At 51.6% G+C, this 22,721-nt stretch overlaps 1 protein-coding gene across 2 annotated transcripts in view; it reads right to left on the bottom strand.

The window, feature by feature from the left end:
• The window catches only part of LRP4 (LDL receptor related protein 4), a 53,482-nt gene that overhangs the window by 12,052 nt on the left and 18,709 nt on the right, over positions 1–22,721 (bottom strand). For both annotated transcript variants that reach the window (XM_027562460.1, XM_027562459.1), the window contains exons 9-34: positions 22,173–22,298; positions 21,839–21,973; positions 21,344–21,469; positions 20,068–20,298; positions 19,068–19,224; positions 17,749–17,966; positions 17,412–17,588; positions 16,907–17,029; positions 14,828–15,036; positions 14,572–14,653; positions 13,692–13,797; positions 12,748–12,949; positions 11,099–11,288; positions 10,883–11,014; positions 9,832–9,972; positions 9,401–9,487; positions 9,123–9,294; positions 8,063–8,225; positions 7,744–7,969; positions 7,063–7,366; positions 5,172–5,390; positions 4,893–5,027; positions 3,762–3,870; positions 1,933–2,077; positions 1,546–1,659; positions 672–807 (exon numbers count right to left, since the gene is read on the bottom strand). In XM_027562460.1, the coding sequence (XP_027418261.1) occupies positions 672–807; positions 1,546–1,659; positions 1,933–2,077; positions 3,762–3,870; positions 4,893–5,027; positions 5,172–5,390; positions 7,063–7,366; positions 7,744–7,969; positions 8,063–8,225; positions 9,123–9,294; positions 9,401–9,487; positions 9,832–9,972; positions 10,883–11,014; positions 11,099–11,288; positions 12,748–12,949; positions 13,692–13,797; positions 14,572–14,653; positions 14,828–15,036; positions 16,907–17,029; positions 17,412–17,588; positions 17,749–17,966; positions 19,068–19,224; positions 20,068–20,298; positions 21,344–21,469; positions 21,839–21,973; positions 22,173–22,298 (4,165 nt within the window). The remainder of the gene's footprint in view (positions 1–671; positions 808–1,545; positions 1,660–1,932; positions 2,078–3,761; positions 3,871–4,892; positions 5,028–5,171; positions 5,391–7,062; positions 7,367–7,743; positions 7,970–8,062; positions 8,226–9,122; positions 9,295–9,400; positions 9,488–9,831; positions 9,973–10,882; positions 11,015–11,098; positions 11,289–12,747; positions 12,950–13,691; positions 13,798–14,571; positions 14,654–14,827; positions 15,037–16,906; positions 17,030–17,411; positions 17,589–17,748; positions 17,967–19,067; positions 19,225–20,067; positions 20,299–21,343; positions 21,470–21,838; positions 21,974–22,172; positions 22,299–22,721) is intronic.

The raw sequence follows: 22,721 nt of genomic DNA, 5'->3' as shown, positions 1-22,721 counted from the left end.
ACATCTCTGAAATAGGGCTATGTCTTACAATTAATGGCATACCACAATTGCCATTGGTAATTTTTTTCAGTTTAATCTCTCAAATCAGGATGCATTTTAAATTGACAGCACTTTCAGCTTAACGAAATACAGTATTTTATGCTTAATTTGAGAACTGTTCATGGCTATGCTTGTTTATTTAATAGTGGAGAGTGTGTGTGCGCACGTGTGTGCACATGCCTGCCTGTTGTAGTGTTACAGGTCATTATAAGCTAAGGCCATCATATACCTGGGAATGTCTCAAATTAAAAAGCCCCAGCCCAGAGACCACTATGACTTGGTGGCTTCTAAGTAAAATGTAGGAGAAGACCATGTGCTAAACCTGTTCTGCCAGAGCAGAAATCACAGAAAGAAAGGAAGAAGGAGGAATGCCAGGTGGAAACTCTTCCTGAATGATTTCTCTCTAAAGCTGCTCTTGAAGCTTCTTGCTTCCAGAGCTATAAAAAAAAAAATACACTTGCAACAATCTACAAGACTAAATATCATCTCCAGTTCCAAACAGCAGGGACTAGTGGATAATGATGTAATCCATTTCCCATCTGCCAGAATTATCAAGCTGGGACTATGGTGGTCTCTGGCAGGGGATGAGATTTGGATCAAAGAGCCCTCAGGCCCATACTAAATGCACTTACCTCCCTTCCACCTCCTCCAGAGATGTACGGGTCCGGGTGGTAGAAGAACGCAGGGTAGTCGGTAATGTGTTGGGTAGCACGGGGCTCCTGTCACTCATACTGGTAGCCCTGGGAGCTGGGGGCACCAGGCCAGGTACTGGAGAGAAAACAAGGGCTGGACTGGACCACTGGAGCCCCAAATATCTACCTGCGGCCCAAGAGTAGCATCTGGAGAACCTGACGGAGCCATCTTTTAGCTGCCCTCATCCTAGACACGCCTGTTAGATGTCCTTCTTGCTAAAAAGGATTTGGTTTCCAATATTAACAGCTCGGGATGGGCTAGCTGGCCCACAAAGGGCAGGAAGAAAGAGAGTCATGCACGGGTTATAGCAGGGATCAGGGACTCAAGAGAGCTGATTTCCATTCTAGTAAATGCCAGAAGCCAGGGACTTCCCCGGTGGTCCAGTGGCTAAGAACCTGCCTTCCATTGCAGGGGATGTGGGCTGGATGCCTGGCTGGGGAACTAAGATCCTACGTGCTGCAGGACAACTGAGCCCACGCGCCCCAGCTAGAGAAAGCCCATGCACGGAAACTACTAAGCCGCGTGCTCCAGAGCCCAAAGCCCATGCGCCACAACAAGAAGCCAGCGCGCCGCAACTAGAGAAGTCCCCACGTGACAAAGGAAGCCCCAGCACAGCCACGCACATGCACACGCACGTACGTGCCAGAGCCAGACGAACCCGCTCTGTGCCGTTCCAAACCTCAAGCTCAAAGCTCCTAGTCACTCTGCTGTAAGATCCCCTGAGGGACAGTCTCACCCAGATGGAAAAAGCTGCTGATCCCCTGCCCTTGCAAGGGCTCCGCTGTTGCAGGGGGGCCCGTCAGTCCAACTCACCGAGGGAGCAGGGCCGGCCGTCGGGCTCATCAGGACAGGCACACACAAAGTCCGAGGTTCTGGCAAAGCAGAGGTGAGTGCATCCGCCGTTGTTCACGCCACAAGCGTTGGTCCCTATGAGCAAAGCAAATGAACATCTGGCCTGGGGCAGAATCAAGTCTCCCAGTTTGACGCTTCTCCAAATGGAGGAGATTCAGGGCTCCCTGACTCCCAGGGACAGTGGGGCAGGAAGGAGGGGTATAACAACAGGGGGCCGAAAAGGACTAAGAGCTTCAGATGTGAACGTGGCTCTCCGGTGGCTCTGATCGTCTTGGTTATTAACAGTCCTTGGGGTGACCAGTGAACCCCACCAGTGGTATGGAAGCAGCCTCAGGACCGGGAGCCCACCTGTCTGCCGCTGAGGGGAGACCACGATGATGTCCATGAGTCCCTCCACGTTCGCCAACACTGTCTCCTTGTTCCGGCCTGAGTACTTGTCCACACGCTGAATGGACTTGGTCTGCCAGTCTGTCCAGTAGATCCACCTGTCCTGCTACTCAACAAGGGGACCCCAAAAGGGTAACTATTAATAGGCAGACCCCACCACAGCTTCCGTGCCTCAGCCCATTCATTCCTGCTGCCCAGGTGCCCTCTTCTTCATATATCCGGATCAACTTGTATGCATCCCCACATATGACCTTACCCAGGAGATCTCCCCCTGGGTAGCAGGGAGATCTCTTACCCACAGAGAATTCACCCTTCTGTCCATGCTGTTCTCAGCCGCGTCCTCACTTTTGCACACAAGTTTTGACATTCTGTGGTCATTTTTTACATGTCTATCGGTCCTGCCAGATTAAGCCCTTCAAGGACAAGAATGTGCTTTATTCATCTCTCAGTTTCCAGCATTAACATGTAGTCCTCAGTCAACTCAGTGGCTCAGTGAATAACTGAGTTCCTGTACCTAGCAAATAGGAGTAAATTGTGGAGGTGGGGGTCCTTCTGGGTCCCTGTTCTAGGCCCTTCACTCACAGCCCTGGCCCAAGTTCCCTGGTTACCTCTGCAGGCAGCTGCCCTCTAATTCAGTGATCTTGAGATTCTCAACCAGGGGAGGAAGGGCGGTGTAGGCGGTTCCCCTCCCATCCCTAGGGTATACATCAGAAACCCCAGGGAAACTTGTAGACGAGAAAACTAAACTCAGTATAATCCTGTAGTTTTACATGTGGAGTATGAGGGGGGAAAGCCTATCATTAAGTAAAGTCAGAGAAAATCTTTTGGCTGGTAGGATATAATGCAGAATATAGATAGAGTGGATGTTTTGTCAAAAAAAGGACAAAGATACCTTTTTCCTTCCTTGAATTGTTTTACAAGGTTAGAACTCTTAAAAAATAATGTCAGCCAATACTAATTAAAATGATCAGAAATAACACACACTGAGTGGCAGGTACCGTGTTAATGCTTTGTGTATATTTTGGGCTTCCCTGATGGCTCAGATAGTAAAGAATCCGCCTGCAATGCGGGAGACCCGGGTTCCCTCCCTGGGTTGAGAAGATCCCCTGGAGAAGGGAATGGCTACCCACTCCAGGATTCTTGCCTGAAGAATTCCATGGACAGAGCGCCTTGCAGGCTACAAGTTTGTGGGGTCACAAAGAGTCAGACACGACTTCAGGAGAACACTATTATTAAACTCATTTCTTTTACAGGTAAGTGAAGCGTAGAGAGTTCACTGTCTTGTCCAAGTTGCCCAGTCACTTCATGACACAGGCAGAACTTGAACCCACAGAGCTGGCTCGTTGGAGGCACTCCCCCAGTAATTACTGACTGGCTCATTGCCTCAAAACGCTGGCTCTCAGCCACTCCACTTTCTGGCTGTTAAGTGAGCTGCCTGAGTTTTCTTGCTGGGACCACAGCACTGGGATCAACTGGGGAACTTGTTAAAATGAATATTCCCAGCCCAACCCTCAGGAGGCAGATTCTTTATATCCTCTGCCCAGGAATGTGCATTTTCACAAGTCCCACGGCTGACTCCGTACGCAGCTGTGGGACAGCCGCCCCTCTGAATGCTAGAATGTGGGCAAGCGGGAGCAGCAGGGCGCATGGCGGCAAGGCTTCTGTGTACAAGAATCACTCCTAAAATGGGCTTCCGTAGCACATCTGTTCAGCAGCATCTGGAACAGACACAGAGCCCCGAGGAAATACGCCCCATCAAGGAGGGTGAGTCCCGTTCTCCGAGTCAGTACCTGCGTGAGAGCAAAGGGGTGAGACACGTGGCTGACCAGGACCTGTCGGAGCTTCCCGCTGAGATCAGCACTCTCAATCCGATCCAGGTGGGCATCCACCCAGTAGATCCTGTGAAGGAGAAACAGTAGCTGCTGAAGACACGAGCGGGGGACCCAGCCCTGCCCTCAGGGAGCTGGCTGTCCCCTCCTGAGCTGAGTTGGCAGGTGCGGTGAGCAGTCGTGGTGACCTGATGAGGGGGTCACTGGGAGTCCCTAAGCTGAAGAGTGGAATTGGGATGGTGACTCATAAGTGGGGAGGCCAGGGCGGTTCTGGAGAGGGGTAGAAATTGAGTGACCTCAGGGGAGCCAGCACCCCATCTCATCTTCAGCAACTCGATCACCCTTTGACTCTTACAGAGACATCATTAGGCTGAAAAAGGTCCATCTAGTCAAAGCTATGGTTTTTCCAGTAAAGTATGGATGTGAGAGTTGGACTATAAAGAAAGCTGAGTGCCAAAGAATTGATGATTTTGAACTGTGGTGTTGGAGAAGACTCTTAAGAGCCCCTTGGACTGCAAGGAGATCAAACCATCCTAAAGGAAATCAGTCCTGAATATTCATTGGAAGGACTGATGCTGAAGCTCCAGTACTTTGGCCACCTGATGAGAGCAGTTGAATCAATGGAAAAGACTCTGCTGCTGGAAAAGATTGAGGGCAGGAGAAGGAGATGACAGAGGATGAGACGGTTGGATGGCATCATCGACTCAATGGACACGGGTTTGAGTAAACTCTGGGAGATAGTGAAGGACAGGGAAGTCTGACGTGCTGCAGTCCATGGGGCTGCAAAGAGTCAGACATGACAGCAACTGAACAACAACAACAAAATAAATTAAAAAATAAAAACACGATGTAAACCAGATAAACAAAGCCCACCTGAGGGTCGAATGCTGGGTTCAGCGACTCCTGTTCCAAGAATATGTTACCTCATTCCTTCTCGCTGCTTGCTCTTCCCTACCCACCAAGGAGCTTTCACCCCCATCAAGGAGGGTCAGTCCCATTCTCCGGGTCATTTTTTTTTCACTACTTCAATCTCAGTCTTCCTCTCCTCTGCCCACCCGATTTCCAGGATGCTGTCTGGGACAGGATCCCCACCTGCGCGTATCATAGTCCAGGGTAAGTCCATTGGGCCAACCCAGGTCTGTGTTGATGAGGACCTTCCGCTCAGAGCCATCCAAGTTCGCCCGTTCGATCTTGGCAATGTGGCCCCAGTCTGTCCAGAAGAGGTACCTGGGACACGATGGTGGCATCAGCAAGGCATGGGAAGATGGCACCCAGAGGTCGAGAGAATACCATTAAGAAAGAGGCATATTCAAGTGCCTCCTCCCCAGGCCCTTCTCCCCTGGGTCTCTTTCCTGCTGGCCAAAAACTTACCCCTTCCTGGGGAAAACAGCGATGGCCCGAGGCTCATCCAGGCTATTGTTGATCAGCACTTTGCGGCAGGAACCGTCCAGCCTTGATGCTTCGATGGTATTTCGGCCCGTATCTGTCCAATACAAATTCCGGGCCACCCAGTCCACCGCCAGCCCATCAGTGGTCTTCAGCCCACGCCCGATCACCGTCTCCATGTTGCTGCCGTTCAGATCTGCTCGCCTTGAGGAACAGCCCAGGGTTAGATGACTGATCAGATCAGCAATAGGCTGATACCCCTTTAATTCACATTCCCAGAGTTGGATTCCCACTACACTGTAAGCTCCAAGGGGCAGGGACCAAGTATTTATAAGTACATGCATGCATGTGTGCATGCTAAGTAGCTTTTCTGTGACCCTGTGGATTGTAGCCTGCCAGGCTCCTCTGTCCTTGGGATTCTCCAGGCAAGAATACTGGAGTGGGTCGCTATGCCCTCCTCCAGGGGATCTTCCTGACCCAGGGAGCAAACCCACATCTTAAGTCTAACCTGTGTTGGCAGGAGGGTTCTTTACCACTAGCGCCACCTGGGAAGCCCATTTGTAAGTACATTCCTCAGCGTCTAGCACAGTAGGAATTCAAAATACTTGCAGACCTAATGAATAAAGAATTGGGAGGACAGAGTGTTTCCTGCTCTAAGTAGGTGGCATTTGGGCCCATGTCTTGCCAGAAGACAGGTTAATAAGCCCCATACACCTTCAGGAGGAGACAAGGATTGCCAGGTGGTGATTAGAAGAAAGGGAAGATTTTTCAAAATCTACCTGTGCATTTTTTATAATAGTCTGACCTATAGGAGGGAATTCAAGCCCAGGATGGGGGAAGGGGCACGTCACCACACATGGGGGCCTTCTCTAAACTCTACATGCCCACCAGCTCTCAGGATGAGATTCTAATGCACCCCTCAGGGAGAAAAAAGGGAATGCTCCTGTTCTTCCACATGAGAATCTCTGCCGTGGTAAACCCCTCTAACGGTACGTGAACGTACGTGAACGCAGGGTACCACGTTCCTTGGCTGTGCTGGGTGAAAAATTGAAAGAATAAAAATTTAAATAAAACAAAAAATATTTAAAAAACAAAAACAAGCACAACCTTGCAAACCACCATAAACCTTGCATTTGGCTGGTATTTCTGTATTACAGTACACCCAGTTTGGCGATGTGGCCAACTAATCAGTGGGTCTTAGAGGATCCGTGGAAGTCCTGTAGCATCCAGTAGTAGGGGTAGAAGGCGCCGGGTCCCTAGCCTGACTTTATCTGTTTGTTTTACACACTGGACTTCTAGTCCTCCTTAAATAGGGAAATTCCCTGGAGGTCCAGTGGGTGAGACACTGTTTGCACTGCAGGGAGCATGGGTTTGATCCCTGGTCAGGGAATCCCGCAAGCTGCAAGGTGCGACCAAAAATATAAATTCATGAAACACGAGATAGGCCGTGCGTGTGCTCAGCCATGTCCAACTCTGTGCCACCCCATGGACTGTAGCCTGCCAGGCTCCTCTGTCTGTGGAATTTTCCAGGCAAGCATACTGGGGTGGGTTGCCATTTCCTCCTCCAGGGGACCTTCTCAACCCAGGGATCAGATGCAGGTCTCTTGAGTCTCCTGCCCCGGCAGGTGGATTCTTTTATCACTGTGCCACCCGGGAAGCCTGGCAAAGCACATCAGAATCTCCAAACAAGCAAACAAACAAAAAAGTTTGAAACTCTTCTGGGATAACACTGCAAAGCAACAAATCCAGGTCAGAACTCCCTATCCAAGTTGCCAAATCACTCAGTCCATTTAGAGGTGAACCCAGGCCATGACCTCAGCCATCAGAGACGGGAAGCAGGTCTGTGTCCTCTGGAGGTTTTCAGGGACACTCATACCTGATAACATCCAGGAACACATCTGTGTAATAGACCTTGCCATCCACGCTGTCGTAGTCCAGGGAGATGACATTGTTGAGCTCGGGGACCGGTACATGCACATCCGTGTGGTCGCTGGTGTCCAGGGAGATACGCCGGATGGAGCCGCGGCTCGAGAAGAGCAGGTACGTCTCAGGAGCGGGGTCGCAGGTCTTCCCATCTCCCTTCAGCTGGATGCCAGTGGGGCAGGCACAGGAAAAGCCCGAGGGCCGGGGCAGGCACAGGTGAGAGCAGCCACCGTTCCTGGGTCCGCACTTGTTCACACCTGGTGATGAAAGAGAGAGAAAGGGGCAAGTTTTGACACCCGGCCCGGAATACGGTCTGAATCTTAACCGAGGCACAGGTTTGATCATGCCTGATGGTCTACTGTTCTGCATAACAGGATTTGGTGCCCGGCAAGGATAAGCTGGAATGAGCAGGGGTATCTCCGGGAGTCCTTTAAAGGGGACAGCACCCTGCCGTGGGAGTATGCAGTACCCGTCGTACCCAGAGGGAACACAGCCTGATCCTGGAGGAAGAGCTTAGGTAGGTCCCTGTCCCTCTGGTTGTAAAGGCATCTCTCTGCTCTGGATAGATCTCTGATGCTGAGACGGCCCCAGAAAGTCAGAGGCCTCTGGCTCACAGCCCTCGGGGTCTTCTCACCCAGGGGCTGTGACCGGTCCACAGCCTGGATGTCCATGAGGCCTGGCAGGTTGGACCTCACCAGGATGACGTTGCTGCCAGTCCCCTTGTCGGCACGGTGGATGCTACGGGTCTGCCAGTCAGTCCAGTAGATATAGGCATCGAGCAGGGTGAGGCCATACGGGTGCTGCACAGGCGATACCAACGTGTGCCGATTGGCACCGTTCAGATCCGCAGCCTCAATTCGCTGTGGAGGAAGGAGAGGGTACCGGGTGGCTGTTAGGAGACGTCCCACGGCCCCCCTATACTCCCAGACTCTGCGCAGGAGCAGGACCCCCACCTCGGTGTGGGCGTCAGCCCAGAGCAGCTGGGAGCTGGCCTTGTCCACAGTCAGTCCGTTGGGCCACCCGAGGTTGCTGTTGATGAGCACGGCGCGGTCGGAGCCGTCCATCCCAGACCGCTCCAACTTGGCATGCTCCCCCCAGTCCGTCCAGTACATGAACCTGGGCAAGAGACGGTAATAGCTGGTTCCTCCCACAGTTCCTGTACACTGGGAGTCCTCACAATACGCCAAACACCGTGAAAAGCATTTACACGTACAAACGGGAGTTGTTTAGTGACTACAGAGTTTCAGATTTGCCAGACGAAAAAATTCTGGAGACCTGTTTCGCAATAATGTGAACGTACTAACACTACTGAACTGTATGCTTGAAAATGGCTAAGATGGTAAATTTAATGTGATGTTTTTCACGATTAAAAAAACAGTACTTTCAGGACTTCCCCGGTGGTCCAGTGGCTAAGACTCAGTGTTCACAATGCAGGGGATCTAGCTTCAATCCCTGGTCAGGGAACTAGATCCCACATGCCATAATTAAGACCCTGCACAGCCAAATAAATTTTTTTTTAATGATTAAAATATTTAAAAAATTGAAATAAAAAAAATTTTTAGTACTTTCCATGCATTATCTTACTTAATCCTTACAAGGTCCACAAGGCATGCATTTTCATTATCACCTCCACTTTACAGGTAAGGAATTTGAGGACCACACGTGTGTGCTAAGTCCCATCTGTCGTGTCTGACTCTTTGGGACCCTATGGGGTGCAGAAGCCAGACTCCTCTGATCATGGGATTCTCCAGGCAAGAAGAGTGGAGTGGGTTGCCATCTGAGGACCAGGGAGGTTAAATATTGAACCCAAAGTGACAGACGCAGCTAATAAATGGTGAAAAAATTTGAATTCTGGGTGTCTGATTCCAGGGTTCATGCTTTGAACCTCTATGCTCCACGGCCACCCTGAAGGCCATCACAAGGGAGAGGAAGCACCCCCGGGAGGTCAGTCTCGGTGCTCCTGCGGGGCGGGCGCGCTCATCCTGCCGCCCAGGGCCCCGGAGCCGCTCTCACCCCATCTCGTGGTACAATACGATGGCGCGCGGGCTATCAAGGTTCTGCCACACCAACACCTTCCGCATGGACCCGTCCAGGTTGCCCACTTCGATCCGGTTGGTTCCCGTATCTGTCCAGTACACTTTCCGGCCGATGGCATCCACTGCGAGGCCATCTGTGGTCTGCAGCCCTGCAGGAAGTCAACAGAGCACACTGGCTCCTGCCTTGAGACAGATGGGCTCTCTCCCCAGCGCTGTAGCCAGACAGGCGGGCCCAAGGCTGGGAGCAGGGCCCACCTGTGGTGATGAGGTCTTCATGCTGCGAGCCATCCAGACGGGCACGGCTGATCCTGTGCAGCGTGCTGTCCGACCAGTACACTCTTCCTGGAAAGGAAAGGCAGGGCTCAGCCCGGACCTTCACCCCGCCCCGCCTCCAAAGGAACACACCGCTGACTTGTGTTCTGAGACGCCTGGGCACGTCAGAGAGCCCTATGTCCCCAAGGAGAGGAAATCAAGAGAAATATTGTAACAGGATAGCCCTTGGCAGAGATGAAGAACGTGGCCCCCAACCCCATGCCCTCATAACAAAAGAGAAAGTGCTACAGAGACGGGCAGGGGTTGTGCCAGAGGGAACGGGAGGCCTCTAGGCTCTTAGCAGGAGGCAAAGGTGGTAGCGAGGAGAGAGCCGTTGCTATAGGGGCCAGGAGAGCAGGGAGGATCACGCAGACCTTCCTGGGGATCCACTCCAATGGCAATGGTGTTCTTCATGGTGATGTTGATGGGTACCACCACGTCGGCAAAATAAGGGATGTCCAAGGAGACCATGCGGATGTCTATCCTCCTGGCGAAGATGAGGAAACTGTTCATGCCTGCCCAGGTGCGGAGAGAAGGAAAGAGGACAGTCATCCTAGCACTGCCGTGAGAGGATCTGGAGTAAGGCAAGCTGAAGTTCACGCTTTCCGCCTCCATTAGGTTCTAGTTGTGTGATCCTGAGCACATTATTTAAATTGTTTAAGCCTCAGTTTCATTATCTGTAAAATGGGGACAATGACAGGGGGCTGTAGGGATAAAAGGTCAATACAGAAAAACCCTTAGCATTGGGTCTGATTCATGGACACAGTTCTGTATTATTGTCACAAAAGTGAATCTCTTTAAAGTTTAAAAAACTTCACGTTAAGTGAAACAGAGCTTTGCCCACAGCCTGGGACGATTTAGAGCTCCTTTCTCACTCAAATTCCCTAGGAAGTTTGGGTTCAAATGTAGCCTACCATGAAGCATCCCCTAGAGAGAAACATCGGCTTCCAACATTTGGGCAGCCAGCTCCTGCTTCTGAGACCTTTCAATTCAGATTATCATGAAGGTTGTGCTGGTCGTGCCTACTCACACAAGTGCCATTTCCAAAGGAGGTACCATGACCTTGTAATTTATCACATGTTCTACTATTTACTATACCAATTTGAGGCAGATGGAACTAAAGTGATTTAGTCTAACTGAATCAGTATATTATAACAATTTCCCAAGAGAGGAAAATAAAAAAGAAAGGAGCATCTTTTTCTAATATGCATGAAGATGCCATGAGACCTAGTTGGACCCTGCTTCTAATCCTGCCTGCCTGTTCCCTTGCATCTCCTCTTTTTTTTAAAAAAGCTTTATCTTGCCCCTAAGCCTCTAGAAGCTTAGGTCCCTCAGACCACATTAGAGTCCACTTGCGAGGAAGGTAGAGAGTCACTGCCCCTGTCCCAAAGAGGCTCTAGCCAGGTCTGTGATGCCTAGACCTACCTGGTGAACAAGTCTTGCCATCAGGCATCACGTTAATGCCTGTGGGGCAGGTACAGCTGAAGCCACTTGGATTTGGGGACCGAAGACACAGGTGGCTGCAGCCGCCGTTCTCCGTAGCGCATGGTGTGGACACTGGGTGGGGAGGAGGGAGTCAACGAGAAGGACCGTGGCAGAGGGAAGCCAAGGAGAAACCAGTGTGGGCCAAGGGCCGGTCACCTGGGGGCCGCCGGCGGTGGAAGACATGGATGTCCATCAGGTTCTCCAGGTTCTCCTGCAGGGTCTCCCGGTCCAGCCCCGTCAGCCGGTCGGCACTCTGGATACTCTTGGTCTGCCAGTCGGTCCAGTAGATGCGCTCCCCATACAGGGTCAGCCCAAATGGGTGGGGCAGCTGGCTTCCGATCAGTACCTGCCAGGGCCCCAGCGCTTACATCATGCCCCAACCAGGTCTGACAGTACAGGCGTCAAGGGCGCACTCTGCCAGTACCACCTGCTGTGTGACCTTGAGCTAGAGCTGGTTATAAAATATCTCGAGCCTTGGTCTGCCAATCTGTAATAGAATCATGACAGTGCCTGGCTCCAAGGGTTGTGTGATGATTCTAACAGATCATGTATTATTTATATAATCTCAAAGGATCTCTGTACAAGTGACTTACTAACTACAAAAGGAGAAACAGCAACTTCACAGTGGACACCACCTTCACCACACAATCAAAGATGGTGACTTGCCTGGTGGTTCAGTGGTTAAGACTTTACCTTCCAACGCAGGGGGTGTGGGTTCGATCCCTGGTCAGGGAACTAAGATCCCACATGCCTTGTGGCCAAAAAACCAAAACATAAAACAGAAGCAATATGGCAACAAATTCAATAAAGACTTTCTAAATGGTCCACGTTAAAAACAAATCTTAGAAGAAAAAATTGGTATTGCAATGATGAGACAAGCTGACATCTGCAGCTACTAATAAGACATACTGAGAACTCAGGACACGACTTAATGTAGTATTCCTGCCCCAGATGTATAATCTGAATCCGATCACAAAGATACGTCAGACAAATTGAGGGACATTCTACAAAATAACTGGCATTTACTCTTTAAAGATACAGAGATCAAGAAAGATAAAGAAAAGCTGAGGAAATGTTCCAGATTAAAGAGACATCATGAGTTAAAACAACTGTAATCTGGAACTGGACCCTAGACCAAAAAAGAAAAAGTTATAAGGACATCATTGGGGCACTTGGTGGTGACGCTGAATATGGACTACGGATTAGACAGTAATATTGTATCAATGTTAAATTTCCTGATACTGATCACTGAACTATGATTATGAAAGACTGAGTTCTTGTTCTTAGGAAATACGCATTGGACTCTTTGGACTCTCTGGGGTTCAGGGCAGGATATCTCCAATGGAATCTCAGGCGGTTCAGAAAAATAAGGTCTGTGTGTGTGTGCGTGTGTGTGCATGTGTAGAGAGAGAATGAGAATGGTATAACCATGTGGCAAAATATCAGTTATTGGTTCTTTTGACTCTTCCTGCAGCTTGTTAAGTTGGAAATTATACCAAAATTAACAGAGAGAGAGAGAGAGGTCATGGGCCTAGTATATGACTGGTGATAAATTAGCATTTGTGGTGATGGTTATTAGGAAAGCGCTTATACCCCGGCCCACAAGCCACATGGTCCCTAGTTCGCTTTTATCATCAAGGAGCAGGGACCCCAGGCTCTGGAGTACAGCCATAGTCTCAGAGAAATAGCATTCACCCCACACTGGATCTGCCCTAGGCCTCCCTGGGTCCCGTCAGCTGCCAGCCAGGAAGCCCCGTTGGGGAGGCGGTCGGGGCTGTGGGAGGATGCCCATGTGCCACGCTTACCTTCCTCTTGCTGCCATCAAGTCCGGCAAACTCAATCGTCTTCATGCCGGCATCAGCCCAATAGAGCCGCTGGGACCCATAGTCGATGGCTAATCCATTAGGCCAAGTCAGATTGGAAGAGATGATGACCTGCCGACCTGAGGCATCCATGCCGGCTCGCTCAATCTTGGGGCTTGCACCCCAGTCCGTCCAGTACATGTACCTGGGTAGAGGCAAGGGCGGTCTTACAAGCCTTCCAGTTGGGGATTCAGGGTTCCCAGGGCCCGAGGGTTTCTACTTGCAGTGGCTGCCCCACAGCCTCCCCAGCCTCTTGCCTCAGTTTCCAGCTCCCTCCTGGGTTCAGAGCTGTCTCTGAAGGTCTTACATCTTATATCACTACCAAAAACCACCAAAGGTCTTAAATATTTACTTGACTGGATAGGTTAAAGAATTACGGTACATCAACTTAACAGAATTCTATATAACCATCAAGAAAAAAAAAATCTACTAATCAAATGGGAAGATATCCAAGATATATAGCCAAGTGAAAAAAACAAGATACAGCTACAGTATGTTGTCAAACAAAAACCACCACCACCACCATATGTGTGCATACACAGGGAAGAAAATCTGGAAACACTACCCTCCACTGTTAACAACAGTTACTTTTGGAGAGTGACATTGGAGAGAATTGTCACTCTCGATAAACTGTTTAAAAAGACAATGGCTTACTTTAGTAAGCAGACCAAAAAGCAAAAACAAAAAAGAAAAAGAAGGAAAAAGAATTTTTAGATGTAAAAGATTTCCTTGGCCATGAAGGAGACAGATTGGTCACGATGCTCTGAGGCTGCTCGTGCTTCCTCGGTGTGCCTGTAAGATCTGGCCTCTCTCCCTAGGCTCCAGACTGCACTCTAGTCCTCAGATCGGGGGTGAGGGGAGCTTGCTCCAGAGGGGCAGGCGCTCACCCGCCCATGGGCTCCACCACGATGTCCCGGGGGCGATCAAGGTTCTCCCAGAGAAGGACCGTCCTCATGCTGCCGTCTGTGTTGGCCACTTCAATCCGGTCTGTCCCTGCCAAGAAGTCAGTGCGGGCAAAGATATCAACTCGAGTCTCGGTCGTTCACCCTCTTACCTTCCATGCCCAGCACAGAGCTCGGTGTGCCACAAATCCTCAAGAAATACTTTGTGATAAAAGCAATGAACATGGAGGGACCTGAATTTCAAGAAGAAATTCAAGGAATTGATTAGCTCCGTTTCTTGGAAGACTAAGGCTTCTTCAACCCAAGTAACCCATTCTGATAATTTAAGGCCATGCTTCTCCAACTGTACTGTGCCCAAGAACCAGAAGAGCTTGTGAAAATACGGATTCCTAAGCCCCAAAGATTCTGATTGAGCAGGTCTGGGGCGGGGCCCAGGAATCTGCATTTCTAACAAGTTCCCAGGTGATGTTGACGCTGCTGGTCCAGGGACCACACTTTGAGTAGCTCTCATTTAAGGCACTCTCCCTGCCTCCCACACTTACCTGCCTAATAGAAAATGCCTCTTTCACCAAAACAGTGATGGAAGGAAAACCACAGGGTATAGGCTTCTCATCTGAAATGCCTCAAAACATTCTCAAGCATCAGCTGCACAGCAGAAGTAGCTGCCACTTGAATGGCAAATGCCAAACCCTCAGATGTGAGCTTCTAATTTCAGTTTGGCAGCAGCCCAACCACTCCTGACTGACCAAGGACTTCAGGTCAAGACGGAAATGAGCTAGGAGGGACACTAGGTTCTTTCGAGCTGAGGCCAGGGCTTTAAATAAGAAGATCCCAGAGTGTCAGGCCACACGTGCCCTTTACATACCTGCATCTGTCCAGTAGAGCTTGTTGGTGGCCCAGTCAATGGCCAGGCCTGCCGGGCTCTCTAAACTGGTATCCACTACCACCTGGGCGGGAAGCAAGACTGTATCACCAACCGGACTTGCACCCCAGCTCTGGGGCCCAAACGCCAGCAACTGGCAGGCTGGCAAAGGTCTGGGAGGCCCTTCCCTGGGAAAGGGTGAATCCCACCCCTTCTGCCCTGCCCTCCCTGAGGGCCTGTGCCCCACGTCCGGCCCTACCTCCTGCCCTGTTCCATCCCACTTGGCCCTGCTGATGGTGTCAGTGCTGACGTCTGTCCAGTACACGTGGTCATCCCGCGAGTCCCAGTCAAGGGCCACAGCGCTGCGCACATCAGCCAGTGGGATGACATCGTCGGACAGGTCCTCTGTGTCGAAGCTGATCCGACGGATGTCCATCCTTCGGGCAAAAAGCAGGAACTTGTCAAGACCTGATCAAAGGCCGAAAGGGGTCTTCTTTTAATGCTCTAAATCCGATAACAGTGGCAGACACAGACGCTCACAGACGCTCGCCTGCGGGACATCTGGTTCAACCACACTTCCTGGGGTCTGGTGCCCTTTGTTCCCTTTGCTTCACACCTCAGACCCCCTCTGAGCACTGGGCAGCCCGTGCTGGCACCATCAGACTTGAGGAGCCAATGGAAATAGACGCCAGCAGGGCCCAGAAGGGCATCCTGTTCAAGTGTCTGTCAGCTGCATCTCGACTCTCCTCCGCTCTTACTTTGCTCAGGGTCCCCTAGTGGACTGGGCTAGATCCCTGTCAAGCCCCCACCCCACCTCTCTGCCTTCCGCGTCTGCTTCAGGACTTCTGCTCCACTGCGTGGTCTAAGACCCCTTCCTCTCTGCTCTTCACGACTCGGGCCAATAATGACTATTTGCTGAGTACCTGCTCCTTGCCCAGCACTGAGCTTCCTGTTTTCCTTGACTTGTCTCATTTACCCTCCTAACAGTCCTTTGTGGTTCACACTATTCTTATTCTCATTTTCTGGATCAACGATCCAGAAGCTAACAGGGGCCCAGGAACTGGTCCAGGATCCCACAGCTACCAAGCACCGGAGCAGGGGACTTGAACTCAGGTCTGACTTCAAAGGTGGAGTTCTGGCCACACTCCTATTCAGCATTTTCCCAGCTGGCTCTTCTCCATCCCCTGCCCCTATTCCAGTCTGTCTGAATATTTCCCAGTCTACTATTCTGCTTAGAAAGGCACTTCCTGCATCACTTTATCAACTGAACTTCTTTTGGGGGAAATTCCTTGCATCTCATCAAGACCACATGGGAAGAGCTGGGCACAGGAGAATGCAAGGAAACAAGGTTCTCAATTCAAAGTGCGTTGAATGACTTCCTGCCTCTGTTCCCTGGAATAGTTTCACTCTATGGAAAGGACCTAGGTCCTGAGAGAAATTTGGTTTTCACCAGAGACAAGGAGGGCAGCAGGCACGCAGCAGTAACAGAAGAGCTGTGATGTGTGAAGCATCTCCCCGGCCCCTGGCTGGGTGTGCCACCCAGTTGGATCACTCCTCTCTGGACTATTCTTAGGAAAAAAATCACCTGCGCCTCTGAGCTAGACAAGGCCCACCGTCTCAAGGCAATATACCTTCAGGCACTCAAAGGAAGCCAAAGCAGCAGTTCAGGGAGCCCCCAGGGAACCCATCATCTTTCACTCACTAGACACTTATTTATCCTGGGCCTCTGTATATAGAGCATCATCAGATGTCTTTACCTTACTCTGGCTTAGGGGCTAAGACAGTCTCTAGGGTGATGCTAGAGGTAAAAGTGAAGTCACTCAGTCGTGTTCAACTCTTGGCGATCCCATGGACTATACAGCCTACCAGGTTCCTCTGTCTATGGAATTTTCCAGGCAAGAATACTGGAGTAGGTTGCCATTTCCTTCTCCAGGGGATCTTCCTGACCCAGCGATCGAACCTGGATCTCCCACATTGCAGGCAGACGCTCTACTGTCTGAGCCACCAAGGAAGCCCCAAAGGTAAAGAGCTAGGAAACCGTTCCCTTGCTTTATAGAAGGGTCTGGAAACCTCCTGCTGACTAGGGACAAAGCGTCCTGGGTGAAATGATCCACAAGCCTGTTTGCAGGGGTTCATGCTTGACTCTGTGGTGTCCCTGAGCCTTCAGGGATGACCGCTGGGCCCTCAGCCCTCAGCTCCTTACCTTCTTCCTCTCCAGGGGCTGCCTGAGGAGCTGGCTCCTCCCCTAACCAGGCAATTCCCAAACTCCTCCCCCTTGTTTGCTCCACCCACCCTCACAAGGCAGGTCCACTGAGGCAGGGGCCCTAAAGCCACTTACTCTGGGCACAGGCGTGGCTGCTGATCTTGCGGAAGCCGGTGGGGCAGGCACAGGTGTAGTTCTGTCCGCTGGGCAGACACAGGTGGGTGCAGCCTCCGTTGTTGTCCCCACAGCGATTTTTCCCTGCTCAAAAAGCCCAGAGCAAGAGGGTCAGGTGAGGTTGGCAGAAGGGGTCCCAAGGCTAGTGAGTGGGAGTGTAGCAAAGGCACGATCTTCCGGAAGGAAGAAACTATGTCTTCTTATTTTGTATATCTGCCCCCACCTACGAGCAGAGTGAATACCTGACACACAGGAAATGTTTGCATGAATCAGATGGGGGATGGCAAAGCAGAATGAGTCTTTCCTAAGTCTCCATGTCGTACCCTACGGGTCCAGCAGAGGGCGGAATGAGTCCACACCAGCACCAACCTTAAATTTCCTTGCTGGGAACCCTGGCAACTGTTGACAGGTGCAAGGAAGGTTCTCAGAAGCACTGGAAGCTCACCAGGTGGGCGTTCTTTTTTACCTGCAGGCTGGCGCTGGGGGTGCAGGGTGTGGATGTCCATGGGGAAGTGGAGTTTGTTGCGAATGATCTCCTGGTTCTTGCCAGTAAATTTGTTGGCACTATTGATGCTCTTGGTGTGCCAGTCTGTCCAGTACAAGCTGTCTTCAAACACCGTGATGGCAAAGGGATGCGGGAGGCCTGGGGAAAGTCCAGGACGACCTCAGTCTACACATGGCCTGCCCGGCCCCTGGGGCCAGGCCTGGCATCTGTACAAATCTCACCCTCTGCCAAAGGCTTCTGGGGGCTGGGACAGGGTAAGCAGAACGAGAGATGAAGGAGAGCGAAGGAAGGGCCTCACCCTGGCTAATGACAGCCTTGCGGTGACTCCCGTCCAGATTGGCCCTCTCAATGACGTGGTGCTTAGCGTCCACCCAGTACATACGGCGCCCGGCATAATCGATGGTGAGGCCGTTGGGCCAGAAGAGATGGGTATCAGCGATGATGCGGCGGCCAGAGCCATCCATGCTGGAGGCCTCGATGCGGGGGGTGTTGCCCCAGTCTGTCCAGTAAATGGTCCTGGGAAGAGAGAAAAGGACATTGGGAGGCAGGCAGTAGAGGGCAGGTAAGGTACCCAGCATAGTAATCAGGCAGGGGGCTCTTATTGATTTCACCCAGGAAACTCCAACTGGTAGGAAATACATTCTGTTGGGTTTACAGACCCAATGTTTGAATTATTTATTTTATTATTATTAAAAAACAAATTTTTGGCCACATCGCATGGCATGTGGGTCCTTAGTTCCCTGACCAGGGATCCAACCCATGCCCCCTGCATTGGAAGTACGGAATCTTAACCACAGGACCACCAGGGAAGTCCCTCAATGCTTGAATTTAAATGTCTCTAGACAGAGAATGTATTCATTTAACAAAAATATTTTGGAGTATCTGCTATGAGATGAGCATATCTTTTCGCATTGAGAGCATGGCAGTGAACAAAACAGATGAAAATCCTGACCTTGTGAAACAAAAAATACTAGTGGGCTACGACTCGGGACAGGCATTTTCCTCTTGGTCACGGCTCTGCCGCTGCCTTTTGTCATTTTCACACCCGCACACGCACACACATGCCACGTACCGCACACGCACACACATGCCACGTACCACACACACACTACGCTTCTAAACCAGGGGACCTATAACTGTAGGGTCTTAGAAGACACCCCTCTCAATTGACTGCACTTAATTTTTAAAAGCCAGAGGCAAAGAACTTCCCCTGCAAAAGACCTTTCTTCTAATGATAAAATTACTAATTTTTATTAATTCGCTCAACCCTATAAACTAATAACAACGGTACTAAACAGCTACCACTTACATAATGTGTGTTGTGCCATTTAAAATGCATCACCTCACTTCATCTTCACACAGCTGTGAGGTAGGTATATTTTTATCACCAGTTTAGAAATAAGTAAAATGGAAGCCTAGAGAGATGAACTAGCCCAAGGCCATACAGTCAGTTACTGAAGAGCTGGAAACCCAGGTGCGTCTGGGTGCAGAGCCAAGGCTATTAACACCACACTGTGAGGTCCCCTGGCCCCCCAGTAAAGTCCGGCCCAGGTGGCGGAGGAACTGTCCCTAAAGGATGTAAGAGGAACGTGGCAGCTGGAGTCACAACTCGCTCACCCCTCCATGGGGTGCAAGGCAATGGCCCTGGGCTTCTCCAGGTTCTGCCACAGCAGCACCTTCCGGTGGGCCCCGTCCAGGTTGGCCACCTCAATCCTTGAAGTCCCCGAGTCGGTCCAGTAGAGTTTGTCATGGACCCAATCCACAGCCAGGCCCCCTGGTGGAAAGAGGTCATGGAAAGAGCGTCAGGGCTTCAGCGGGGGCCCCTGTGTGCTACAGAAACAAGGGCGACTCTTGCACGAAGCTGTTTCTGGGCCAGGCACTCTTCTCACCATTTTACAAACACACGTCTTACCTTGAATTGTTACAACTGTGTGAGTTAGGTGCTATAGTAATCCCCATGAGGATGAAGCAACTGAGGCAAAGAGAACTCAAGTAACCATCCAAGGTCATGCGTTTCCTCCTCTCAGCCAATCACATTCCACTTCCGGAATCCTAGCTCCCTGACCCCTACTGGCCCGGGGGTTTGCAATTTGTGCCTCAGGGTTTTACAGGGGAACATCATCAGTTCCATAAGCATCTGAGTCAAATGTGCTTAATTAATACCGAATTCTAACCCACTTCCCCTGCTTGTCGAATGGCATGAGATGGCAGAGCAAGCTACTGTTTTTCTAATCTGCAAACATTTGGATGCTATCTATCTGGGTCCATCAGAATATTCCTAATATGAAGTAATCAAAACAAAAGTCAGAATTAGATGGGATGCCAAGCTGATAGAGAATTACAGCTGTCATCCACAAATCTCTGGTTTCAAACAGTTCCATTCAACGAAATGGTCTCAGTATTCTCAGTGATGGAGCTCAATAACGAGCAAATATTACAAATCTGAGCCTATAAAATGACTGTAGACTAATGAACATTTTCGTTATTAGAGCTGCATGCAAGGCCTCACTGTGAGACGTTCTGCTGCCTAAAGGTTTGTGGCCACTCCCGTGTTCCTCCCTGGGTGCTGTTGCACGTGGTGTGGCCCTGCCCCTCCCCACGGGTCCCCGTTCCTTACCTGGGCTCTCGAGCCCTGTAGACACAACCTCCTCCACGTTGCTGCCGTTGAGGTTGGCGCGGAGGATCCGGTCCAGGGTGACGTCGGACCAGAAGACAAGCTCGCGCCGGTGGTGGAAGTCCAGGGCGATGGCGTTCTCCAGGTTGTTGAGCAGCAGCGTGTACTCGGAGCGGTGCGGCAGCACCTGCCGGATGTCGATGCGATTGGCGAACAGTAGCACAGGCTCCGGCCCTGGGACGTGGCATAGAAATGGGGCCCCAACTGGGCTCCAGAGCTGCTCCCTGGCAGCCATCAGCATGCACCCCTCCAAGCTCCAAGGAGCCTCCTGGCCCACTAGGGCATGTCTCAAGCTGTCAGCATCCATCATTATGAGAAGACTGGCAGCCTGCAAAGCGTACACCTCATCCCATTCTTGGGGCCCAGAATGCAACTCACAATCCATTTTAATGCTATGGAAACATCTCTCTGGAACGAACTTATGGTCCCCAGGGAGGAAGGATACGGGGAGGCAATAGTTAGGGAGTTTGGGATGAATATGTACACACTGCTATATTTAAAATGGATAACCAACAAGGACCTATGTAGCAGAAGGAACTCCGCTCAATATTACATGGCAGCCTGGATGGGAGGGGAGTACGGGGGAATGGATACATGTACATGTGTGGCTGAGTCCCTTTGCTGTGCACCTGAACTATCCCAACATTGTTAACTGACGATTCTGTTGTTCAGTTGCTCAGTCGTGTCCGACTCTTTGCGACCCCATGGACTGCAACACGCCAGGCTTCCCTGTCCTTCACCATCTCCCAGATGAAGACAAGTTTGCTCAAACTTGTTATTCGGCTATGCTGCTGCTGCTGCTGCTAAGTCGCTTCAGTCGTGTCCGACTCTGTGCGACCCCATAGACGGCAGCCCACGAGGCTCCCCCATCCCTGAGATTCTCCAGGCAAGAACACTGGAGTGGGTTGCCATTGCCTTCTCCAATGCAGGAAAGTGAAAAGTGAAAGCGAAGTCGCTGAGTCTTGTCTGACTCTTAGCGACCCCATGGACTGTGGCCCACCAGGCTCCTCCATCCATGGGATTTTCCAGGCAAGAGTACTGGAGTGGGGTGCCATTGCCTTCTCCGGTTAATCGGCTATACCTCAATATAAAATTAAAAGGCCAAAAAAAAAAAAAAAACATCTCTCTAACTTTACCAATCTCCAAGCACCAGAGCCCCTGGCTGCCCTGCTCAGCTCTCTGCCCACCCAGCCAAATGCCAACCCCCGCTCCCCCTTACCCAGAGCCTTGCAGCTGCGCCGGTCAGGCCGGAGTTCGTAGCCTGCTTCACACCAGCACTGGAAAGCCCCCTCACTGTTGGTGCAGCCCTGGCTGCAGTACCCCTCCTCGGCACATTCGTTCACATCTATGACGACGGAGCAAGGGCAGGTGATCTCGGTTCTACCATCTTCCAGCCCGAGCTCCCAAGCTGACCAGCTCTTTCCTGCCCACACACCCGCCTACTTCCCAGGTCCAGCGGGAAGCCTACAGAGCAAGTGGTTAAGGGTTTTGAGCTGGGCTGGGGTCCCAGCTCTGCTATTCATCGGCACTGTGACCTTCATTAAGTGACAACCTCTCTGAGCTTTCATTTCCCCCCGTCTTCGAAACGAGAGGGACAACAACCCCCAGCTCCCGGGGCTATTGAGAAAATGACACACGGTCATGTCTCTCAGAGGGCTGACCCATGGCTAACCCAGGCCCCCGCCCTGCTCCCGCCCAGGGGGCCCCAGCTCACCCTGGCAGGTGCGCCCATCCTCAGTGAGCCGGTAGCCAGTGTGGCAGGTACACTGGATGGCCCCCCGCACCATCTGGCACTTCTGGGCACAGCCGCCGTTGTTAACACTGCAGTTCTCCTCACCCGTCCGGGGCCCTGTGCCAGCCAAGCCAGAGATGGGAGTTGAGCCCGGAATCCTCCCCCAGACGGCCAACTTGGCATTCCACCTGGACCACGAAGAAGAGCTCCCGGGGCTGCAAGCGTCCCTGGGGAGGACTCTCTTTGAAGCAGATGGGTGGGGCGCGGCCACAAACCATGGGCGGGCGCACCCGGGGAGTGGGGTGGGGACACTCACGGCAGTTCTGCTGGGGGCTCTCATCGCTGTTGTCCCCACAGTCGTTGACCCCGTTACACAGCTTCCTCTGCCCGATGCAGCGCCCGTTCCAACACAGGAACTGGTCCGAGGCACACTGGGGGCTTCCTAGAGAGGAAGATGAGGAGGGAAGGAGAGCCAGGTCAGTGCCAGGCAGGGCTGACGGGGCTTGGGTCAACAACAAAAAAAAGATGGGAGCCTGTCATTTTCTATGCCGAGCTGGAGACAGATGAGACTCAAGGTGGGAGGGTCGGGGTCCAGAGCAGGAAACAGCTCAGACAGGGCTGTCTGCATTCGTGTTCTCCCCAGGACAGCACAGTGGCACGGTAAGATGGGACGTGGGGCAGAATGAGAGAGCCCACCCATGTGTCAGGCACCTGTGCGGCTAGGGGAGGGGGCGTAGGGCTGTCAACCGGAGAGCAGGCCAGAGGAACAGGCGCTGGCCACGTGTGAGTAAGAATGTGAGAGGCCGTTGAAACTCCCGGCCCTGATATTGTGTTCCGGGCTGTGAGACTGCGGGTCAACAGATGC

The sequence above is a fragment of the Bos indicus x Bos taurus genome, chromosome 15 (assembly GCF_003369695.1).
Source record: "Bos indicus x Bos taurus breed Angus x Brahman F1 hybrid chromosome 15, Bos_hybrid_MaternalHap_v2.0, whole genome shotgun sequence".
NCBI lineage: Eukaryota > Metazoa > Chordata > Mammalia > Artiodactyla > Bovidae > Bos > Bos indicus x Bos taurus.
This window is presented reverse-complemented; position numbering and strand designations above follow the sequence as displayed.